The 22,152-nt window shown below is 30.6% G+C and overlaps 3 protein-coding genes across 3 annotated transcripts; 2 read left to right on the top strand and 1 right to left on the bottom strand.

The window, feature by feature from the left end:
* The first annotated feature begins 2,120 nt into the window (after window positions 1–2,120).
* Window positions 2,121–4,131, top strand: LOC102596877 (NAC domain-containing protein 83). Its single transcript, XM_006366027.2, has 4 exons — window positions 2,121–2,398; window positions 2,852–2,981; window positions 3,109–3,238; window positions 3,683–4,131. Exons 1-4 carry the CDS (start codon window positions 2,218–2,220, stop codon window positions 4,040–4,042), a joined length of 801 nt encoding a protein of 266 aa, XP_006366089.1. The 5' UTR covers window positions 2,121–2,217; the 3' UTR covers window positions 4,043–4,131.
* Window positions 4,132–9,945: 5,814 nt separating this feature from the next.
* On the bottom strand, window positions 9,946–17,838 carry LOC102596532 (uncharacterized). Its single transcript, XM_006366026.2, has 2 exons — window positions 17,648–17,838; window positions 9,946–10,389 (listed from the first exon to the last, which is right to left on the bottom strand). Exons 1-2 carry the CDS (start codon window positions 17,825–17,827, stop codon window positions 10,285–10,287), a joined length of 285 nt encoding a protein of 94 aa, XP_006366088.2. The 5' UTR covers window positions 17,828–17,838; the 3' UTR covers window positions 9,946–10,284.
* Window positions 17,839–18,569: 731 nt separating this feature from the next.
* Window positions 18,570–21,008, top strand: LOC107058694 (uncharacterized). The gene is made up of 4 exons (XM_015304715.1): window positions 18,570–18,883; window positions 19,465–20,015; window positions 20,091–20,701; window positions 20,793–21,008. The coding sequence occupies exons 1-4, from the start codon at window positions 18,570–18,572 to the stop codon at window positions 21,006–21,008; spliced, it is 1,692 nt and encodes a 563-aa protein (XP_015160201.1).
* Window positions 21,009–22,152: the final 1,144 nt, after the last annotated feature.

Genomic DNA, 22,152 nt, shown 5'->3' with positions numbered 1-22,152 from the left:
ATCGGACATCAAGTTTAAGACGAACGAAAGACTTGAAAATTATATGGTTTTGATATAAAGTTATAATCTTTTGTATGGTTATATATTATTACATGAAGGAGTCATTTAGTATGCGGATTAAATTATTTTGGGATTATAATTTTTAAACTAATTCATCCCACTTGACAGATGAGATAAGGTAGGATATCCCATGATTAACCCTGAGATAAAAATTTGTACCGTAAGACGTTAATTAAATGTAAAATTAAATTTTATCACCCGTTTAATCAGGAAATATCTCACCTTATTCAGCGTATCAGAACGCCTTAAGAGTAAAATAAGAAGTTTAATACTCTTTTTACTATTTATGTGTGGCCTAATTTTTAGTTTCATTCACATAAAAAAACATCCTTACCTTTTTGGTCCAAAAGTTACCTAATTAAAGCATTTTGTGTCCTTCTACCGTCCACTTATTTCTCACCACAATTTCTAATCTTTTAAATCTTTTTATTTTTTTCACTTTTACTCTCTGTAATCTGAATATGAAAAAAAGGGTACACTCTCCCTTCCATCTCATTTCCCTATATATTTATCTATTTACAAAAATAATATATTTTATATAATTTAATCTAAACTTTGTATTTTACTTTGATAAGTGTTTATTTATAGTTACAGATATCTCATGATAGGTTTACGCTTGATTTTAATTTTATTTTTTTTCAATTTTAAACTCAATTAAATTATACCGTACAAATTAAATTGATGTATATACCTTCATTAAAACAAATGAAAAATGTGGATATTGTTATTTCATTTGAAGAAAAGTAGAAAGAAAAAAAAAATTAAATATTACTCCTCTGTTTCCCGAAAATAATTATAATATTCGGAAAAAAAAGAAAAAAATATCCAAACTTTAGTATGAATTCCAAAATCTATAAATTTAGATGCTTGAAATATACATAAAACATGATTTATTATTAACACTAGGACATATTAATAATTAATAAATGCCTAGAAGACAAATGTCACAAACAACTAATCTCAATTTAGACGTGAAATCCTTATTATTAAAATTTTGTGTCTCATTTCTCTCGTTATTAGAAAAAAAGTTTCATTTTTTCCCGTAACCCTAATAGAAAAGATAATTTTAAATCATAATTAGAAGTTGGAAGAAAAAAATTTTGAACACTTGAAGTCCACAACAAATACAACATAATATGCTAATGGCAAAAAATGAATGAACCACCAAAAATTCTGTATCCAAAGATAAAAAAGTAATTTCCAATAGTACAAAGTGAGTTTGAATATTTTCCTTTGATTATTTAATTTGACAAAAACATCTAAGTATAAATTAAAAATTGATAAAGAGGACTTGCTTGAATAGAAAATACTTTCTACTCGCAATTCTAAGGTTGTGACTTGTGAGTCATTAAGAGAGTAAAATTATTGAAAGCTTTTAAGGAGTAAAAAAAAAAGTGACAAGTCGTGTACTAATTTGAGCAAAAAAAAAAAAGTATAAATAAAAATCCAAACCTAAAAAATACCCTTGTCTTCAACCAAACTTTAGAGTCGAGAATGTCATAATTATATCGTAAACCTAGATTAGTCGAAGCTAGGATTAAGAGTTTGAAGGCTCTAAATTTTAAAACAAAAGAGAAAAATGAGAAACTTTTGTTGATAGTGGGGTTTGAACCCACAACACTAGTGTTCCTTACAATTAAGCTGTGAATCAATTTTGTTAAGGGTTCATAAGTTAATATATACTTATAATTTTCTAATATAAATACATAGTCTACGAAAAAGTCAGTGAGACCCCCACCTAGTTCCGCCTCGGATCGAAGCATGTTGAAGCCTACATAAAGACTCTATTAGAGAGTGTTTCCCCTTAATCATAACGTGAATTCAGATTAATCGAAGCCTCAATACAAATACTGAACATCGAGTCAGAAAACAGAAAAAAAAAAGAAAAAAAAAAAGAGAAACGTCAAAGGAAAATGAGATTGAGTCTATTTTACGCAAAATGAGTCGTCCATATTCTATTCTCCTTATCTTTCTAAATTCTAAAATTCTAAAAAATCCCCTTTTCTTCAACATCCCCCTCCCCCCCTTATATTACTATAAAATAAATCCACACTTTCCCTTAAAACATACCACACTTTTCCTCTTCTTCTTCAAATGACAAAATATTAACAACTTAAATCTTCTTCATTTTTCTTCAAAAAAATTATAATTTGTGTTATGGAGAAGGTTAATTTTGTGAAAAATGGTGTATTAAGATTACCACCAGGATTTCGATTTCGTCCTACTGATGAAGAACTTGTGGTACAATACTTGAAGCGTAAAGTCTTCTCTTTCCCTTTGCCAGCATCAATTATCCCTGAAGTTGAAGTTTACAAATCTGATCCTTGGGATTTGCCAGGTTGGTTCATAGTTTTTGCGCTACGATAGATAGAATGTCTACATCACACTTTTCTCAGACTCTGTTCTTTTTTTCGGGGAACTCTATTTTAAAACGAAATGTTTCGTGCAATATAACTTACAGTATGAATTCGAATCGTAAAATCAAACTTTTAGGCTATTTAAAAAAAAATTATTTGTATTCAAAGTCTGTCAATTAGTTTTGAATAAAATACTCCCTACTAAGGGATTGAAACTTTTCTTTTTTGGGTAATTATTGAAGTTATGATTTTGAGAAAAAGTGGTTAATGGATGGGGGTTGGATTAAATTTGGACGAGTGATTTAAGACTCAACAGGGTAGACAGAGGAGTTGGGTGCTCTGTTTTCTATTAGTGGAACTTAGGTGTGAGTATAAATATCGAAAAATTAGATCGAATCGAACTAATTTAATTTTTTGTTTGGACTTGAATTTAGGTGATACGGAGCAAGAAAAGTATTTTTTTAGCACCAAGGAAGTGAAGTATCCAAATGGAAACAGGTCAAATAGAGCAACAAATTCAGGATATTGGAAGGCTACTGGAATTGACAAGCAAATCGTATTAAGGTACGGTATAAAGCTCAATCAATCTCCTCGAACAATAATAAAAGGCTCGGGGCTTTGACTTAATCACAATCAATCAGTTTATTGTTCTGGTTCGATATAGTCTTAACGAGTGATCTAATTCGTGCAGGGGCCAACAAGTAGGATTGAAGAAAACACTTGTCTTCTATAGAGGAAAATCTCCACATGGTTGTAGGACCAATTGGATTATGCACGAATATCGACTTGCCAATCTCGAATCTAACCACCACCCAATCCAGGTAGAACTTATGTTTAATTTGATTTTTTTTCTTTTAGCATCGAAAGAATTTACTATTGAGATGTATGAGGTAAGAAATTCTTAAGTACAAAAAGCGAGTTGAACCACCAATTCCAACTCCTATAGTTTTTCTCTTCAAATCTTGAAATTGGTCCTCCTTTTTTTTATTTTGAAGTGAAATAAAAGTATAATTTATATGTTTTAAAGGAATAAACCTATAAATGTAATTTTTCGAAGAAAGGGTATCAAATGATTCCCATGGACAATTTTTTTTGTCATAAATATGTATAAAATTATTTGGATGTATATGTTAAAAAGAATATTTTAGCTTAATTTTGTCAGACTCATAATTCCCCTAGTTTTGAATGTCTTGTTTTTTTAAATTTAATTAAATATTGTCACATAAATTATATGAGACGATAACGATGTGAATCTGGTGTTACAGGGAAATTGGGTTATCTGTAGAATTTTCTTGAAAAAAAGAGGCAATACTAAAAATAAGGAGGAAAATATGACAACACATGATGAGGTTAGAAACAGAGAAGTTGGTAAAGACTCGCCCCTTGTTTCAGTCAAAACGAGTCCTCGATATTCTGAGACATTGGCTTCCGCCAACAGTGAAGTGAAGAAGAAGACATCGATGATATTTTACGATTTTATGGGGAGGGATAATTCGAATGGAGTTGCAGCTTCATCGTCAAGTAGTGGAATCACTGATTTGACAACTACTAATGAAGAATCTGATGATCATGAAGAAAGTACTAGCAGTTTTAATAGTTTTACTACTTTTAGAAGAAAAAATTAATTAATTTATCGTCTTTAAATCGATATCAATCGTCTTTTTTTTACCTTTTCAAGTTGCTAATTCAAATTTCTAGTAGTATTCCATCGGAATAAGCAGCTCAATTTCGATTTTCTTCATCTTATTATTATTGTACTAGAGTAAGACAAGACTCACAAAATGACAACAATTAAAAATGGAAACTTTTGTAAAAAGTAAAAAAGACTTTATTACTTGTGGACCCCCCCTCTTCCCCCGCCATGGAAAAAACTAAACCAACACAAAGGTTTTCGAACACGAAAAAGTTTTTTTTTCCTCTCAAACAAATATGATAAGATGAATGAGATTTCTTCTCTTTAAATTAGATATTTTAGATTCGAATCTTGAAATGTAAATATTTCTACTAAAACGTATTTTTGCCCCATTACTTCCTTGATGAAAACAACACAATAATCTAAATTAGTCAGACAAATACGTATTGGATAACAAATTGTATGAAAAGAAAAGAAAAAGAAAATGATTTATTTGAAGAACCACACAAATAAGGATATAATATAAAGGTAAAAAAACAATTTCAGTCCCTGTAATATTACATGATTCCAGTTTTAGTTTTATGTTACTTGATTATGCACATTTAACCTTTAATTATTTGAAGTGTGTAATTTTCGTCCCTGAAGTGAATTATTTAACATAATGATTGTTTTAAAAATATATAAATAAAATAAAAGGTTGGTGATTCTAAAGGTTTGAAGAATAATGAGTGAAAAATCAAAATTATATTTTATGTATATATAAAATATACAATCAAAATTATATAAAACGATTACATCTGAAAAGATTTAGTAGATAGACGGGCTCCAATGATGTCCAAATAATCTTTAGACTTTAAAACCTTTAACCTTTATTTTTTTTAAAGTTTCAACTATTTTAGTAATAATTCCGTCAAATATTTAGCTTTCATTAACTTACAAGGATCAAATCACACATTTTGAATAACTAAAAGCTAAATGTGCACCGTTAAATAACATAAGGATTAAAATTTAAATTATATAATAATATGAAGACTAAAATTATTAATTTTCCTATAAAATTAGATCACCTATTTACCTATCCATTTTTGGAACCCAAAAAAGGCTTCCTTTTAATTCATTTTTTATTACAATATAAAAGTTAAAAATCCACTACCATGTTCAATGCTAATTCCTTCACATAATTAAGAAAAATCCTCTTAAACATTGTCAAATTCGTTTGTCCTAAGATCACCTATAATTAGGGGTAATTTAATGGCCACTCGAATTTTTTTTGTCTTATTATGTTAAAATCATTAAATTATTTTTTATACACAATTGTCTCTCAACTTTATTTAAATATTACATAAAGTTACTAAATGTTTTTTTTATAACGAAAATGTTACTCAACTTTGCCTAAATGTCAAAAAAATGTTTTGTTTGTTTTACTTCTAGTGATTTTCTATGCTACTTAGTAATGTTGAATATTTATTTTTTAATAAAAAATATTTTAATGACTTTTGCGATACTTAAATAAGATTTGAATGATTTTTTTAGTTTCAAAATATATTACAACAACTTTGGTTTAGTAAAGTAAAAATTAGAGTGTGTATATTCATAAAAAAAGTCATTACAACTCATATTTTTTTCTAATATCCCGTAAAGGAGGCTAGCCTCGAAGGCAGAAAAAAGAACTCTTAATGTCCAAAAAAACAGAATGGTGACCAAACTTGTCCTTCAACCTTGGATAGTTGGTGAAGAACTTCGAAGAAGAAAAACACCTAGACAGACAAAAAATAATAATCAGAATGTTTTGTCAGACTATCTTTCGTATTTTTTTAGTAGGTAGCTAAGCGTTATCTTCACTTTCATTTTTTTTTTTTAACTGTTTTGATATGCTTCTTCTTGAATCAATGAACTATCAAAAACAACTTCTCTACTGATTACCATCTAAGGTAAAAATAAAATTTATATACACGCTAACCTTTTCAGATAGCACTTATGTATTACACTGGATACATATATTATTTGTTCAGATAGTCCCAAAATACATTCCATGACACATTTCAAAGAGGTTGGTGACATTGGTGCTACTAATCTTACTAGCAAACACACAAGACAAAAAGAGAAATAATTAGGTGTATATTTGTGAAGGGGCAGAGTTAACAGAATTATTGAATTTAGAGGATAGGTGGGTGAAATTGGAGAAAATGAAATTTCATATAACAAGGACAACATCTGAAAAAAATAAAGAAAGTAGTCCAATGGATTCAAAGAACAAAGGGGTCATGCTTCATTTTTTTTTTCAAATGTAGAAGAAAAAAAAATGTTTTATGGGGCCACTTGCGGAACTAGACGGATGGAAGGGGTTCAACTGAATATCGTCTATCAAGAAATTAATTTATATAGTTATTCAGCTAATTGTTTAATTAAAAATAGCTGATAAATATATAGTATATGTATAATTTTGTATAATTAATTTAGAATTTATGTATACCAAGTTAAAAAAATAAACAATAAATTGAACTGATTATTTGTGTAGAGATCTCAAAAATTATAATGTGTGAATAGGATGAAAACGAATAGTTTTGATGTTGTGGTATATATAGGTAAGATGTTTGAATCTTTTTGATATAAGATTTTTTTTTTCAAGTGTAACATTAAAGGAGGTTTAAAAGTTGTATCATATCACAAGATCAAATCCTAATAATTGTGGTATTAAGTCTTCTTTTTAAATTTTTTTATACAAATTTCTGACTATGTCACTGGATTTCAGATTTCTGGCATGACATAATACATAAAAATGTCATTTAACTTGGCCTCAATTGACATATGTCCTCTAACTTTGGTTGTGCACAAGTAGACATTTGAACATGTATAATATTGAACAAATAGACACATTCGTCCTACATGACGTTCTACATGACAATTTTGTGTCTTACATGTATGATGCCACATAGGACACATATGTCTACTTGTTCAATTTTATACAAGTGTAAGTGTCAACTTGTGCACATTTAAAGTTGGAGGGCATAAATACCAGTTGAAACCAAATTAAAAGACATATTTATGTATTATACCTTCTGACATTGCCTTGTATAACAAATAAATCTCTATCTACTTTTCTCTTAATTGGAAGGGACATTACCTAACACCCTTATATAAAAATGTATAATCTTGTTAATCATTAACTAAATTATATGGAAATCCATAGAGGAAGACTAAGCAAAGAGATTCTCCAACTATCTTCCAACTACATTGAAAAATTGACTTAATTAAGCAAGAAATTTCTACAAATATTTACTAATTAATAGTTAGCCCCAATATATTTTTCTTTCTTTTTCAATGGAAGAGACATGCACGCTTAATACTGACTCATATACATGATTTAAAATTACAAACGTATACATAGGTCATACGTTGGATGTAGTATGAGGACAATAATTACTAGAAAATATTTTTCGAAAGCGAGTGAATTACTCTTCCTTATACGTAAAAAGAAATGCCTCTGATCAAGTGATTATGCAGGACATGATTCAGACTAAGTTTTGATTATATATTTGTATATCGCAAGATGAACGTCTGATATCCTCAAGCCGATTACAAAACAAGTTTTGGCTACTTACTAGTTTAAATTCATTGTCACAACTCACAAAATAATAGTGGATGACAATAATATATGTTTAAAATTCTGAATTCGTTTCCGTTCAAATTGTGACAATCATGGATAACTATAATTAGCAAGCAAACATACTCATTGACCACTTATTTTAATCATTTGGTTAATGTCTTTATGCAAGGTAAGCAGTAATTAAGAACTATAATAAGGTGATTTATTTGGATGTGACATGATCTCACAGACAAAGATTATAAATAATTGGGGGGCATAAGCCCTTTCAATAATTGCCAAGTGGGAGTTAAGAAGCAAAAGGGCGGCTCATAGTGAAAACTTGATAGAAGAAACATTATGCAATAATTAAACTAATTTAATAGCAACATACTCAATTTTCACGATCAGAATTATGGTAGGATGAATATGATCTCTTCATCTTAATCAGAAGTTTTAGATTTAAATTTAGCATAAAAGCAATTCGGTGTTAAGAAATGTTTTCTTCTTAAATGTGTATTACACGACGTGTATCTAAAACAATCGAGACTTTAATATGAGTATCGCACATCGTATGAAAGACAGAAAAAAAAAAGAAAAAACAAATAGTAGTCAATTTTCTTTTTTGGAAGATAAAGGGGGGCACTAACTTTTGAGAAGCTATAAAAAAATGCCGACCAGAGTTCCTTGTGACAGTGGTTCAGAATCAGCTAAAAGGCTTTTGAAGTCCTTCACGTTACTTTATAGTATTATACATATTCACATAATAATATTCATATTTCATTGTCATGGCTTTAAGTACCTCATATAAGGTGGGAGTGTAGAAAGGGGGTAGGATAAGACTTTAATTTTTTTAATTTTTTTTTTGGGTTTACTTTTGTACCTAAATTTCATTGACCTAATTAATTTCGATGCACATCAATAGGTAGGAGCGTAGCTAAAGATGCAGAAAGGAGTTCAGGGCTTATCCGAATCCTATATGTAGGACATGATTGCATATAAGGTCATATATTATTTTTTATGTATGTATAATTTACGATGAACTTTGCTATTATCGATGGACCCGTTAAAAGAGAATAAAATCCTTCATATAAAAAAGATTGATATTTCATTGTCATGGCTTTAAGCACTTCATAAAAGGTGGGAGTGTAGAAAGGGGTAAGATAAGGCTTCATGTGAATGTTTTGTTTTTTATTTTATTTTTTAAATTTAATATCTAAAATTCATCAACCTAACTAATTTAGATGCACATCAGTAGGTAGGAGCCGAGCTAGAGGATCAAGAAGGGAGTTCCGGGCTCTTCCAACCCCTATATATCAGATAATCACACTGTATACATAAGGTCGAAGTACATATAACTAATCATGAACTTTCCTGATGAAAATCCTACCTCCACTATCGTTAGAGGGCTCATTAACGATAATAAAACATTCAAAGCAAAAAATAATAATATTATTCTCAGAACTCGACACATCGAGATGTTTACTTTTAGGATATGATAGTAGTAGGGTTTGAATGGTTGTGTAGATTACTGACTTGACATTGTCAATGGCGTTAGCAAGCCGTCAGAGTAGAATACAAACAATGAACACAGCTTTTATGGCCTCATATGGGGTTAGGTCAATTCTTATAGTGAAAGAAAGGTACTCTACCCACTTTCCACATGTAAAGGTAGTTTTCTAACGTTGACTAGTTCAATAACCACTTCAAAAAGTTGTACACAAAAAAATATTGATGTTCATATTTGGATTGATTAGTTTGTACACAAGTAGTGCAAACTTATTGTAGCCTTCCAAGATTCATCATCACATGTGAGTACACTAGATTAAATATAACTTTTGTATGGCCACTACTATAGTTGTTACCAAACTTGACGTAACCAAAAGATGTGGTGCATTGAATAAGGTTGTTCCTCCCTTAACAAAAGAGGTCTCGATTTCGAGCTCTGGATATGAAAAAGTCCTTGGTAGGAAAATTGGAAACCAAAAAAAATAAAGACAGACAGCTTTTCTGCATGACATGTCCAGACTTGGACAATGATTTCCATTTCCTGTTTCTACACCTAATCCAACTGTTCAAGTTTTTCCCAATGAAATGCACTCGAGGCTAAGACGATCTAAATACACCTTGATCGACATAATCTTAATCGAAATCACCAATGTGAGAGTTGAGAGTTACACCAGAAATATGCAAGGACTCCATTTCAAACTAAAGGGCTAGCCTTTGCTACTGAAGAGGGACCAAAATCACCTAAGCAAAACAATTAGACTTGGACAGAAACGCTATAAGTCAGATGTCTCACAATCTGGCCATGACCAAACAAACTTGTGATCAAACACAAACAGAAGCATGACCTCAGAATAGATTCTACGTGATAAATTTTGTCAGCGATGTAAATACTCAGTACATCTAAGCTAAGAAAAGTATACTTTGGATCACCAAAGATGAAGGAGATAGTTGTCTCAGCTATAACATGCATGATCTAGAGTAACCATGTGAAAGTGAGACATCCAAATCACTTCACCAGATACTAACATAACGCTAACAGGTAAAGCAAAATTCAGGGGTAGTCCATTAATGTCGTTAACCTTGCAAGCAGCTGTCACGCATATTTCATTTTGCCTCTTCATACTCGGTCACCCTTTTCAGAACTAACTCTTACTGGTTTTTAACTGCACATTACTTATTTGTCCAGCATCAACCTCTGAAGTTTCGGATGGAGGTGCTTCAGAACATGCCCTCAAGACAGCTTCATTCTGCAGAAAACAAAAAATGTCAAACCTTTGTTATATCTAACATATATATAAAAGATAGGGATATAATTTCACAAAATTTGATTCAAAACACACATCATCGAGAAGAAATGAAGTCAACAAAACAAATGATATTTTAATTATATCAGATCAGAACGTTGGAAGCAACTTAGACAGGTAAAATCAAACCCAATATCGCAAGTCAAAGGACTTGAGATTCTACTATCATTGCTTATTTTGGGTGAGAAAAAGGAATCTTACTTTATAAAGCTAAGAGAATATTCTCATTTTACAGTTCAGAGAGGTTAGATTTGAAGGAGAGAGCCAGACCTAGTGAATCTAATCAACATGGTTTTGTACAATACTAGCATTTCATAGGCCTTTACGCCATAAGATTGGTAATTGGATGAGAAAAAAATCAAGTGCAAAAGACTGAAAACATAAGAAGTTTTTATAGTCTCGCTAAAAACGCTTCAAGATAGTACCCTCACTGAGAGAGACCTGTTCTTTAATCAGCAAAAATGATAGATGAATATTCACCTGGGGAGGGGTTTCTCTACAGAGGACCAACAAGCCATCCTTCACCTCCTAAACTTTACTGAAGGACAACTTCCTTTAGCTACCTTGGAGCGATACTTAGCACCAAAAGAGTGTCAGTACTACAATGTCAGCCCCTGCTAAAGGATGCTGGGCAGGACTAAATCTTGGACTAACAAGTTTATATCTTATTCAGGGAGGGTCTATTCCATTCAAGTTTCATGGGCAGGTTTTTGTTCTGCTTAAGAAGAAAGTGAAACTTACTGCGGCCACATGCAGAAGGTTCTTGTGGACGGGTGGGACTCATATATCAAACAAAGCCATGGTAGCTTGGAATAAAAGTATGTTCACCAAAGACAGCTGGGTGGTTGAATGTCATAGATGTTGCTACATGGAACAAGGTAGCCATAAGTAAGCTGTTGTGGAACATGTGTGGAAAAGGATACACTTTGGGTAAACGGGATACACAGTTATTATGGGAGACAGAAACATTATAGATGACATTTCTAAACAATAATCATCGTATTAGCATTTGGTGTCTTGTTTGATAAGGCATCACCAATACTTTTACAGAGTAGTGGTTAGATCGACTTTGTTGCATAGGGGTGTATTTTTGACCAGTCAAGAACTCTCATGTGTGATTCGGGACAAGGTAGGAGTGACTTTTGTGGCGGACAAGATGCAGAAGGCAAGAAGGCAACACTGAGATGGTTAGGGCATGTCAAGAGATGTACAAACACACCATTGAGTAGGTGTGAGAGGCTGACGTGGGAAGGCTTGAGGAGAGGTAGAGGTATGCCGAAGAAGTATTGGGGATCGGGTAGGACATTGCAAGACTTTAGCTCAACTAGGATACGACCCTTGATAGGAGGGTGTGGAGGGCGAGAATAAGGGTAGAAGGCTAGTAGTAGTTAGTTTCGCGTTTTGCTTTTCTTTACCAATAGTATTAGTATTATTTATTAGCTCCATATTTCTCATTCCTAGTTTTCTATTACTACTTGTTGTCTCTTATGCTTCGATTTTCTTCTATCCTACTGTTGTTACTGCTTATGTTTCCATACATGTAGTGTTCATGCTTGTCTTGAGCCGAAGGTTTATCCGAAACAGCATCTCTACCTGCACAAGGTAGGGTTAGGGGTATGTGTACACACTACCCTCCCCTGACCCCACTTGTGGGGTTACATTAGGTATGTTGTTGATTCCTAAACAATCATCTAGATTGTACAAAAAATACCTAAGACCAAGAAGTATGTACTTGAAGTTGGTTACTTTATGGAAGAACTTCTGCATGGACAGTTTCTCTATTAAAATTGTTCTACCAAAAACTAAGGGGTGACTACAAGAAGGTAATGTAGAGGAAAATTGTGTGCAACAACTATGGACTGCCTCGATGGATTTTTATTCTTTGGCTGACTGTGAATGGGAAGTTATACACAAGACGTAAGCTTATCAAATGGGGTGTCATCAGCTTCCATGCTTGCCCTTTGTGTGGGAAAGAGGATGAAAGTATTACTCACTTATTATTCCAATGTGTATCTGCTCTAGTGTGGAAAAAGCTTCTGGTATGGCAAGGAATTACCAGTGATCCTATGTGTTGGGAGGAAGAACTGAACTGGACTGTACAACATGCTAGGGATAAGAGCATAAAATCTGAAGTGTTTAGAAGGTGTCTAGCAGCTCATGTCTACTAAGTTTGGCTTGAGAGAAACCAAATAGTGTTTGCGAACAACAAGCAGTCATTGTGAAGCAGATAGTCCAAGAGGTGCACATTAGAGGTTTTATGAAGAGAAAACTCAAGAGTATGGATGCAGAACCACAACCACTACATTAATTAGATTCATTTTCGTTCTGATAGCATGTTTGTGTTTAGAAGGCAGTGAGATGATGCAAGTTTGGGGTTCTTTGTCCACTGCATTATCCTCTGATTTTGTTTAGTGCTTAGGCCATCTCCAACCCATAACACCAAATTAAATTTATTTTATGAAATAAAAAATATAAATGAAATAAAATATAATATTAAAGAGATAGAAGAATTTAAAAAGAATATTCCTTTTTAGTATAAAGTTTAGTGTAGTCCATTGGAGTTGGTTTACACTAAAATGGTGTCATGACACCATTTTAGTGTAAACCAACTCCAATGGACTACACTAAACTTTATACTAAAAAGGAATATTCTTTTTAAATTCTTCTATCTCTTTAATATTATATTTTATTTCATTTATATTTTTTATTTCATAAAATAAATTTATGATAAAATTTATTTTAATTTCTACATAAATATTCAACTTCCAAGATTATGTTATGCATTTTTCAACTTTGATGCAAGTCCGTCACTACTTTATTGAATGTTTATTGTTATGTTATCTAAAGCGCATTGTGTTATTTAACAACATATCATATTTGCACTTTTTATTTTTGTGAATGGCTATATCTTTTTATACAATTATAATTTATAATAAAATTAACTTATATTTTTTATAAAAATAACATATACGGAAAATTAAATAGAAAAATTATACATCAAAATATAAAATTTAAATTATAAAGATATTACATTAAAATAATTAGGTACATTAGGGACTTAATTAAAAACATACAATTTATAATATGTTAAATTGAAAGTGTAATATAATACAAATAATAATAAAATAATCAAGAGTACAACTAATGTTGATTAGGGCATCTCCAACCCCAAAATTTGGTGTTTTCATCTCCAACTCAACACTAAATTCTACACTATTATAGTTTGTGAATAGTTTCACACCAATTTGGTGTGACAATATTCATCAACATCAAGTATGTTCTTGATTTTTTTTGAACTTTTATTTTTATTATATAACACTTATAATTTAACGTATTACAAATTGTATGTTTTTAATTGAGTCCCTAAGATACCTAATTATTTTTTTATGTAGTTCATCAATAGAGAATTTATGGGAGCAATATACTAATCTTGAAAGTTGAATATTTATGTAAAAAATTAAAATAAATTTTACCATAATGTAATATTTATTTAATTGTATTTCATCAATGATTTCACTTTTATTTGAATTATTCATTAATATTTATAATGTATAGTATTTGCTTGTGATTTATATTATTTAAAATTTTCTGATATAAAATGATTTTGTACTAAATGATTATATGAGAAAAATATATGAATTATATAGGGTGAAATGAAAAAAAAAGAAGAGATTTATTTATGAAATAAGAAAATATAATTAAAATAAAAATAATAATATAATATTGATTAGAGAGAAGAATATAAAAAGAATATTTTTTTTTATTGTAAAATTTAGTGTAGTGCATTGAAGTTGGTATACGCTAAAATGGCATTGACACCATTTTAGTGTAAAATTTGGTGTTATATGGCCTGATAGTGTTGCACCAAATTTGGTGTGACACTATTCCCATTATAATAGTGTGAAATTTAGTGTTGGGTTGGAGATGAAAAACACCAAATTTTACACCAAAATAGGATTTGGTGTAAATTTTGGTGTTAGATTAGAGATGCCCTTAAACTCTCTCAACTTGGTAATAAAATTTCATTTATCATCAAAAAAGAAAGAAAAAGGATGTCCTCAAAAATAACCTAGAGGAAAGAGGTAATGATCTATTCTGAAACACCAAAATAGAAATTAGGGTGTGCTTCATGAGGGAAGAAAATATACATGACAACAATATATACACATATACTAAATATTAAACACACATAAGGATGACATATAATGAACATCTACACAAACTATATTGACCCTAGAAACAAGACTATGTTTTCAAACCATTGTGGATAGTTTTGAACTTCTGAGCTACAATGTAATGAGCTTATTAAAATATGTACTCTTCAATCAAGTTGATCAATCCCATTCATGGATATTGAAAACAAATCAGATAAATCATGGTGGATTACTGTCAGTTAAGATCAAGACCACAAGACATCAACTATTCGAGACTACATATTTTATCTCTATATGTTGTAGGTAACCTCACTTTTAGGCAAACTAACTATCATTACAACAAAAAGAACAAACCTAGTGTGATCCCACAAGTGGGACTGGAAACTAACTATCATTACCTGAGCAAAAAAATAAATAGTTGTTGATCAGCTTTGCTAAATAGCTCATTTAAGCAGTTTTACTTTTCCATTGTTGAACTGATCATACCAGTCATATAGTATAGTTTTATTGAGAAAAAACGGTCTAGAAAACAACAACTACTACTTCACCTCAATTCTCATCTAGTTGTAGTCCCTTTATAAATCTTTACTATCCAAGTCGCTCCATTTAAACGCCTTCTCAATCCAATATAAAGTATCCTTTGGGTTTATTCCTCAAGGTAATTTTAAATGGGAATAATGACCAGTGAATTACCTAATTCAGCCTTCATTACATGAATATTTGCATCTTAAGATCATTAGTTCCTCAATAACATAGTCAACATAATTGTCTCCAATTTAAACATAACATAGAGCACCCAACTCAAGGCCAATCAAGTGAAACTCGGGTACTATCTTACTCTGCCAACTAAAGCGGCCTACTCTATTGCAGTAAGGGCTTAAGCAATCGAAGTGACCTAACCTGAGGAACCAAGTGTCCTTCGACTTTTGTCCAACTTAAGAAACCCCTAAATGATACATAAAACATGCAAATGAGTATTATCAACCAACACTGCCTAAGACTACACAGCATCATACAAGAAAAGGATATCCAAAGATCAATAATTATAAGACAGACATTTCATTTGTTGGAAATAATATTTCAAAGGAAATTCAAATTATATAAGCCAGTGGAATAAAGCTTTGAATAAGGCGATAAAGCCGAAAAATTAACTGGAGCTTGTGTGAGCCAAAAAAAGAAGAAGGCAGTTCCCACGTTCACGCAGGGTCCGGGGAAAAGGTTGCACCAAAGAAGACTCATTAAAATTCTTAGGCACCAAAAGAAGAAGGATTCACTTTTTCTTTTTGATAACCGAGAAATCCGTTTGTGACCCGCCCTTTGGACAAATCACAGCCTTCTAAACTCGGTGGATAATGAGCCCGCCCCTCTACCCTTATCCACTTAAATACCAGGCTTCGCTTTGCATGGTGTGGGGTAAGAAGGATTCACTTTTTCTTAATCCACCAAGCATTCTGACACAACCCACAAGCACAGGTGTCAAGTAAATCTGCCAACTAAGTCTGGAGAAGATCAGCTCATTCAGACGAACTAAAAGAAGGAATTTTCGGACAAACTGGGTATGCAGGAAAAGACATTTCCAAAAGCAAATACCACAACCATTAGATCTCAAACTGGAGTTTTAACATATGGACAAAGTAGTTTAAGACAAAGGAACTCTTCGCAAAGGACTTTTGAAATGGAAGCCCCCATACACAAACATTAATTCAGATTTCCGAGTTTCGCTATGGTATGCCACTTTTGGTTTACATAACTATAAACAACATATCAATAATCTCAACCCAATAAAAAGTCCCAAACTTGTGATCTCGAGTTAATATTCCAGCAATAACATTCCATATTTAAAACGCAGCTAAGAAATGCCAAGAAACATGGAATCATAGTAATTCACCTGAAATTTCACCTTATCATTATTATTATTATTATTATTATTATTATTATTATTATTATTATTATTATTATTATTATTATTATTATTATTATTATTATTATTATTATTATTATTATTATTATTATTATTATTATTATTATTATTATTATTATTATTATTATTATTATTATTATTATTATTATTATTATTATTATTATTATTATTATTATTATTATTATTATTATTATTATTATTATTATTATTATTATTATTATTATTATTATTATTATTATTATTATTATTATTATTATTATTATTATTATTATTATTATTATTATTATTATTATTATTATTATTATTATTATTATTATTATTATTATTATTATTATTATTATTATTATTATTATTATTATTATTATTATTATTATTATTATTATTATTATTATTATTATTATTATTATTATTATTATTATTATTATTATTATTATTATTATTATTATTATTATTATTATTATTATTATTATTATTATTATTATTATTATTATTATTATTATTATTATTATTATTATTATTATTATTATTATTATTATTATTATTATTATTATTATTATTATTATTATTATTATTATTATTATTATTATTATTATTATTATTATTATTATTATTATTATTATTATTATTATTATTATTATTATTATTATTATTATTATTATTATTATTATTATTATTATTATTATTATTATTATTATTATTATTATTATTATTATTATTATTATTATTATTATTATTATTATTATTATTATTATTATTATTATTATTATTATTATTATTATTATTATTATTATTATTATTATTATTATTATTATTATTATTATTATTATTATTATTATTATTATTATTATTATTATTATTATTATTATTATTATTATTATTATTATTATTATTATTATTATTATTATTATTATTATTATTATTATTTCTTATAACTTATTAGTCGATTCTCCGCCTTGTAATACACTCCCCATTTCTTCTAGGTATAATAAAAAATAAAAATCCAAGAAACGGTGTTGGGTATAGTTGAATTCATTGAATCTATACTCCATCCACCTCATAATGTTCATTAACAGAGTAAAACCCTAAACGTTTACAAGTAAAGAGTGAAGGGAATAGAAGTAGGAACCTGCCAAACACGGCGAAGACGTTTCTTGGCATTAGCTTTGCGAGTAGATGTGAGCTTAATTCTCTTCCAAACAAGGCCGCCGGAATCATGCTTCTTCACTATTTCCATAACCCTTGTACCAAAAAATGCACCCCATGTCGCCATTTTTCTCCGACTAGTAGAGAATCCCCATTTCTCCATCTTTATTTATGCCCCGGCACAAGGACACATTGGGCCTAGTACTAACAAAGCCCATTACAAATCAATCCAAATGACTTTTTTTTTGTAAAAATTAAAGGAATCCCATAGTGTAGGATATAAATTACATCCTATCCCAACTAATTTACATTTTACAAAAAATTCCTTAAAAAGGTAGGCGACTGATACATAGCTACAGTGCTGATACATTGTCACTGATACACGCGAATTAACTGAATGTCGCGCTAAAAAAGGAAAAAAACGTAATAATTAAGTCTGTTAATTTAATTAGCTTAAATTACGCCTAACTGATCCTAAACATTCCTTATCTTAATAGGTAATCTATTCAGACATTACAAAATTTCAAATTTCAAAATTATATCTTCTACATTGAAGAACAATTTGTGAACATCCATCGATTTAGAAAAAGCTAGAAATTACGAATAAAACTCTGATTTTTTTGCTGATACAAGATGAATATATCAATTTTACTAGAGGCATTCAGGAATTTGGGTCAGCGAAGTGAAATATGAAAGTTACAAAAGTGACAGAATCGTTGTTGGACAATCAATTTCGTTTTTGAATCTCAAAGCAGCAATTTCAGCCGAGTTGGATATCGATGTATCAAGGAAAAACATTGAAATTAGTTACATCGTAGAAGGTAACTCGTCTCCGATGAAACTTAAGAACGACATGGGTGTTAAACTTTATTTAGAAGTGAAAAAAAGTAGAGCCAGGATTTGCAATGTATCCATTATGCATTGACACAAATGAAAAGATTGGCGGTGATGTACATAACTTTGATGGAACATGGGGAGAAATTACGTGTGTAGAAGGCACAACACATGATACAGAAGCTCTTGCGATGGTTGAATCAAGAATTTGTGATTCGTATTATATTCCAGAATTGGAAGTTACAAATTACATAATTGATTCAAATAGTATAAAGGTGAAGACAGGTCAGTTATATAAGGATAAAGCAACACTCGTAGATGTGATGGCGAAATATAAGATAAAGAACAATTTCAATTGCAAAGTAAAGAGATCTGATAGACAAAGGTAAGCGAGTATTTGATTTGTTTTGTGAAGAACTGTGATTGGATTCGTTAGATCTATAAATGGTGATACCATTATTTTGTTTTAATGTATGATACATTATTAAATAGAAAGTCATTGATTTTGAATTTTTGTTTAGTTCGTTGAATATGATTTGTGGTAGATTGATAATGATACAGTATTTGTTGATACATTAAGTTAATATTGTTGATACGTTCAGATTAGACTGTTTAAAAATTAAATAATTTAATCGCAAAAATCATGTAGTCGATACATTCCTTCATTTTGTGATACATGATTCATTATTTATTTATTTTTTGAATCTGATAAAAAATAATTGTGTTGGTCGTTAATATTATTGATACATTGAGTTAATATTGTTGATACGTTAAGATAATACTGTTGAAACAGTAAATAATCATGTAGCTGATACATTCAATAAAATTATGATACGTGTATAAATAATTATTTTCTGAATCTGATACAAAAAATACATCATTCTTTGGTTACTTTGAACTTTAGTGTTTTATATATTATAACATGTAACTGTTATATGTATTAATATGATGAAAAAAATTGTACAGTTATGTATTGGTATGCTTTTCGGATGAATGTGGCTGGACTATGAAGGCTTCCTGCAGAAAAAAATCTGATGTTTTCAAAGTTAGATACTTCAATAGTGAACATACGTGTCCAATGCGAGATAGGGTACTAACCAAAGTCCAAGCAACAGTCGGGTTTGTAAGTGGTGTGACTGCTCCCAAATTGTTCAACCATAAAAGAATTCATACTCCAAAAGATATAATTGCAGATATTAGAGAATTCTATGGGGTTCAAATATCTTACCTGCAGGCATGGCGTGCTAAAGAACGTGCACTAGAAATGATAAGGGGTAAACCATCAGCTGGATATAGACAGATACCGAGATACATATACATGCTAAATATTGTTTATCCAAATTCTTATATAAAGATGCAGAAGACTGAGGAAGATGAATTTATGTATCTGTTCGTAGCCTTAAGACCATTGATTAGGGGGTTCGATTACTGCAGACCAATAGTTATTGTCGATGGTGCACATCTGGGCGGAGCTTACAAAGGGACATTTGTATCAGCAAGCACACTTGATGGGGCAGGTATGTATTTTTTGTAGTTATGAGGTTGTAAATGTTATGTATCAAATGAAATAATATGTGTTGCTCTGTAATTAGGTTGCATATTTCCATTGGCATATGGTGTTGTGGACACTGAAAATGACTGTTCATGGACATGGTTCTTCGAACAATTCAAAAATGCATTTGGCGAGCGTGAAGAAATGTGTGTTGCATCAGATATGAATGAGAGTATTATGAAGAGTGTAAGGACTGTGTTCCCAAATATACCTCATTATGCATGCATATGGCATCTTTGGAAGAATGTATGTGGCAACTTCAAAAGGAGTAGAAACACCCTAAGTGATCTATTTTACTCTATGGCCAAGGCATACAGAAAGGAGGATTTTGATAAATTGATGGCTAAGGTTGATAAAATTGATCACAGGGTTAAGGAGTACCTTGAGGATGCAGGGTATGAGAAGTGGTCGAGAGTTCATTCAACAGTAAATAGAGGTAGAATGATGACTTCGAACATTGCGGAATGTATCAATGGTTGTCTTGTTGAAGCACAACAATTGTCTATATTAGAATTCTTGGAAGAAGTTAGAATTCTATTTGGTTCTTGGCATTGCAAAAATAGAGAAATAGCCTCATATACAAAGGACACATTAGGGAGAAGATTTGAGGAGATATTGATTATAAACGCGTCTAAAAGTTCGAAGATGGAGGTATGTGTCATGATACATTATTTTATATTCTATGTATATAATTCGGTGTATCATTCTGTTGTTTGAACATGATTTCTTTAAATGTACGCAGGTTGTTCCATCATCTGAATTTATTTTCTCGGTTTATGAAGCTGGAAGAAGATACATTGTTTGTCTTGAGCGGAAAGTATGTTCTTGTGGAAGATTTCAACTAGATGAGATACCTTGCGCACATGCAATCGCTGTTTTAAAGGAAAAGAATGTTAAATATATGCATCCATATTGCTCTGATTACTACAAGCCTGATGCATTAGCAAAAACATATTAGATTCTAAGGCTGGGCACCGGAATGGGTTGTACCGGTACCATTCTGGTCCGTTCCGGTCCGATAGTATTCGGGACGGGATGGGATACATTGAACCGGTACAAGGAACGGAATGGTACCATGATTTGGTACTGGTATACCGGTATCGGTTCATCCCGGTTCATTCCGATTCCCGATAGGTCCGGTCCCGATAAATCATTTTTAATTAAAATGAAAAATAATATTTTTGTCATTATTTACTTTTATTAGCATTTCTTTTTTGTTTATTTAATTTTTTTAAAATTACAAACTTAAGTTATTTAACTTACAAGTTATAAGTATAACTTAATAACTTATAAACTTCAAAAGATTCAAATCTTTAAAACTTTTAACATAACTACATAAGCTCAAAAACTAAAAAAAACTTTATTAAACTTAACTTACAAACTTATATACGTAAAAATTAAAAAAATATCTTTAAAATAAACTTAAGTAAAATTATTATAAATTTTAAAACTTAAATACTATAAACTAATATAACTTAGAAAAATAAAAAAACAATTCGTATTTTCGTAATTCAAAATAACTCAAAAAAAATAATTATTTTTTGAAATAGCTATATATGCCGTCCCGTTTATCCCATCCCATCCCGTTCCGTTTCGGTCCATTCCGGTCCGTCCCGGTTCTATCCCGGTATATAGTGGGACGGGACGAAACCGAGCCTCCATCCCGGTAGTTCCGGTCCGATTCATCCCGGTACCGATCAACAACCCAGTCAAACCGTCTCGTTCCGGTTCCGGTTTGTTCCGGTCCGGTGGTCCCATTCCGGTCCGGTGCCCAGCCTTATGAGATTCCAATGGTTCCAATGCCAGATAAAGAAGATTGGTCAGCTCCTGAGGATGTTGTAGCTGAAACTGTGTATCTACCTAGATACAAACGATTAGCTGGAAGACCAAGGAAAAGAAGAAAAAAGAATGCAGATGAAAAGATTACAGTGAACACAAATTGTTGTGGACAATGTGGACAAGAAGGGTCACAACAGAAGAACTTGTACTTTCTTTCCAAAAGAAAAGTGAAATCATCATAATATTTATATGACATTAAATGTTTTTGTTGAACAATTTTTCACGTAAACAGTTATCAATGTTATTAATCAGTATTGCTGTTC

Source organism: Solanum tuberosum, unplaced genomic scaffold (genome assembly GCF_000226075.1).
Source record: "Solanum tuberosum cultivar DM 1-3 516 R44 unplaced genomic scaffold, SolTub_3.0 scf00602, whole genome shotgun sequence".
NCBI lineage: Eukaryota > Viridiplantae > Streptophyta > Magnoliopsida > Solanales > Solanaceae > Solanum > Solanum tuberosum.
This window is presented reverse-complemented; position numbering and strand designations above follow the sequence as displayed.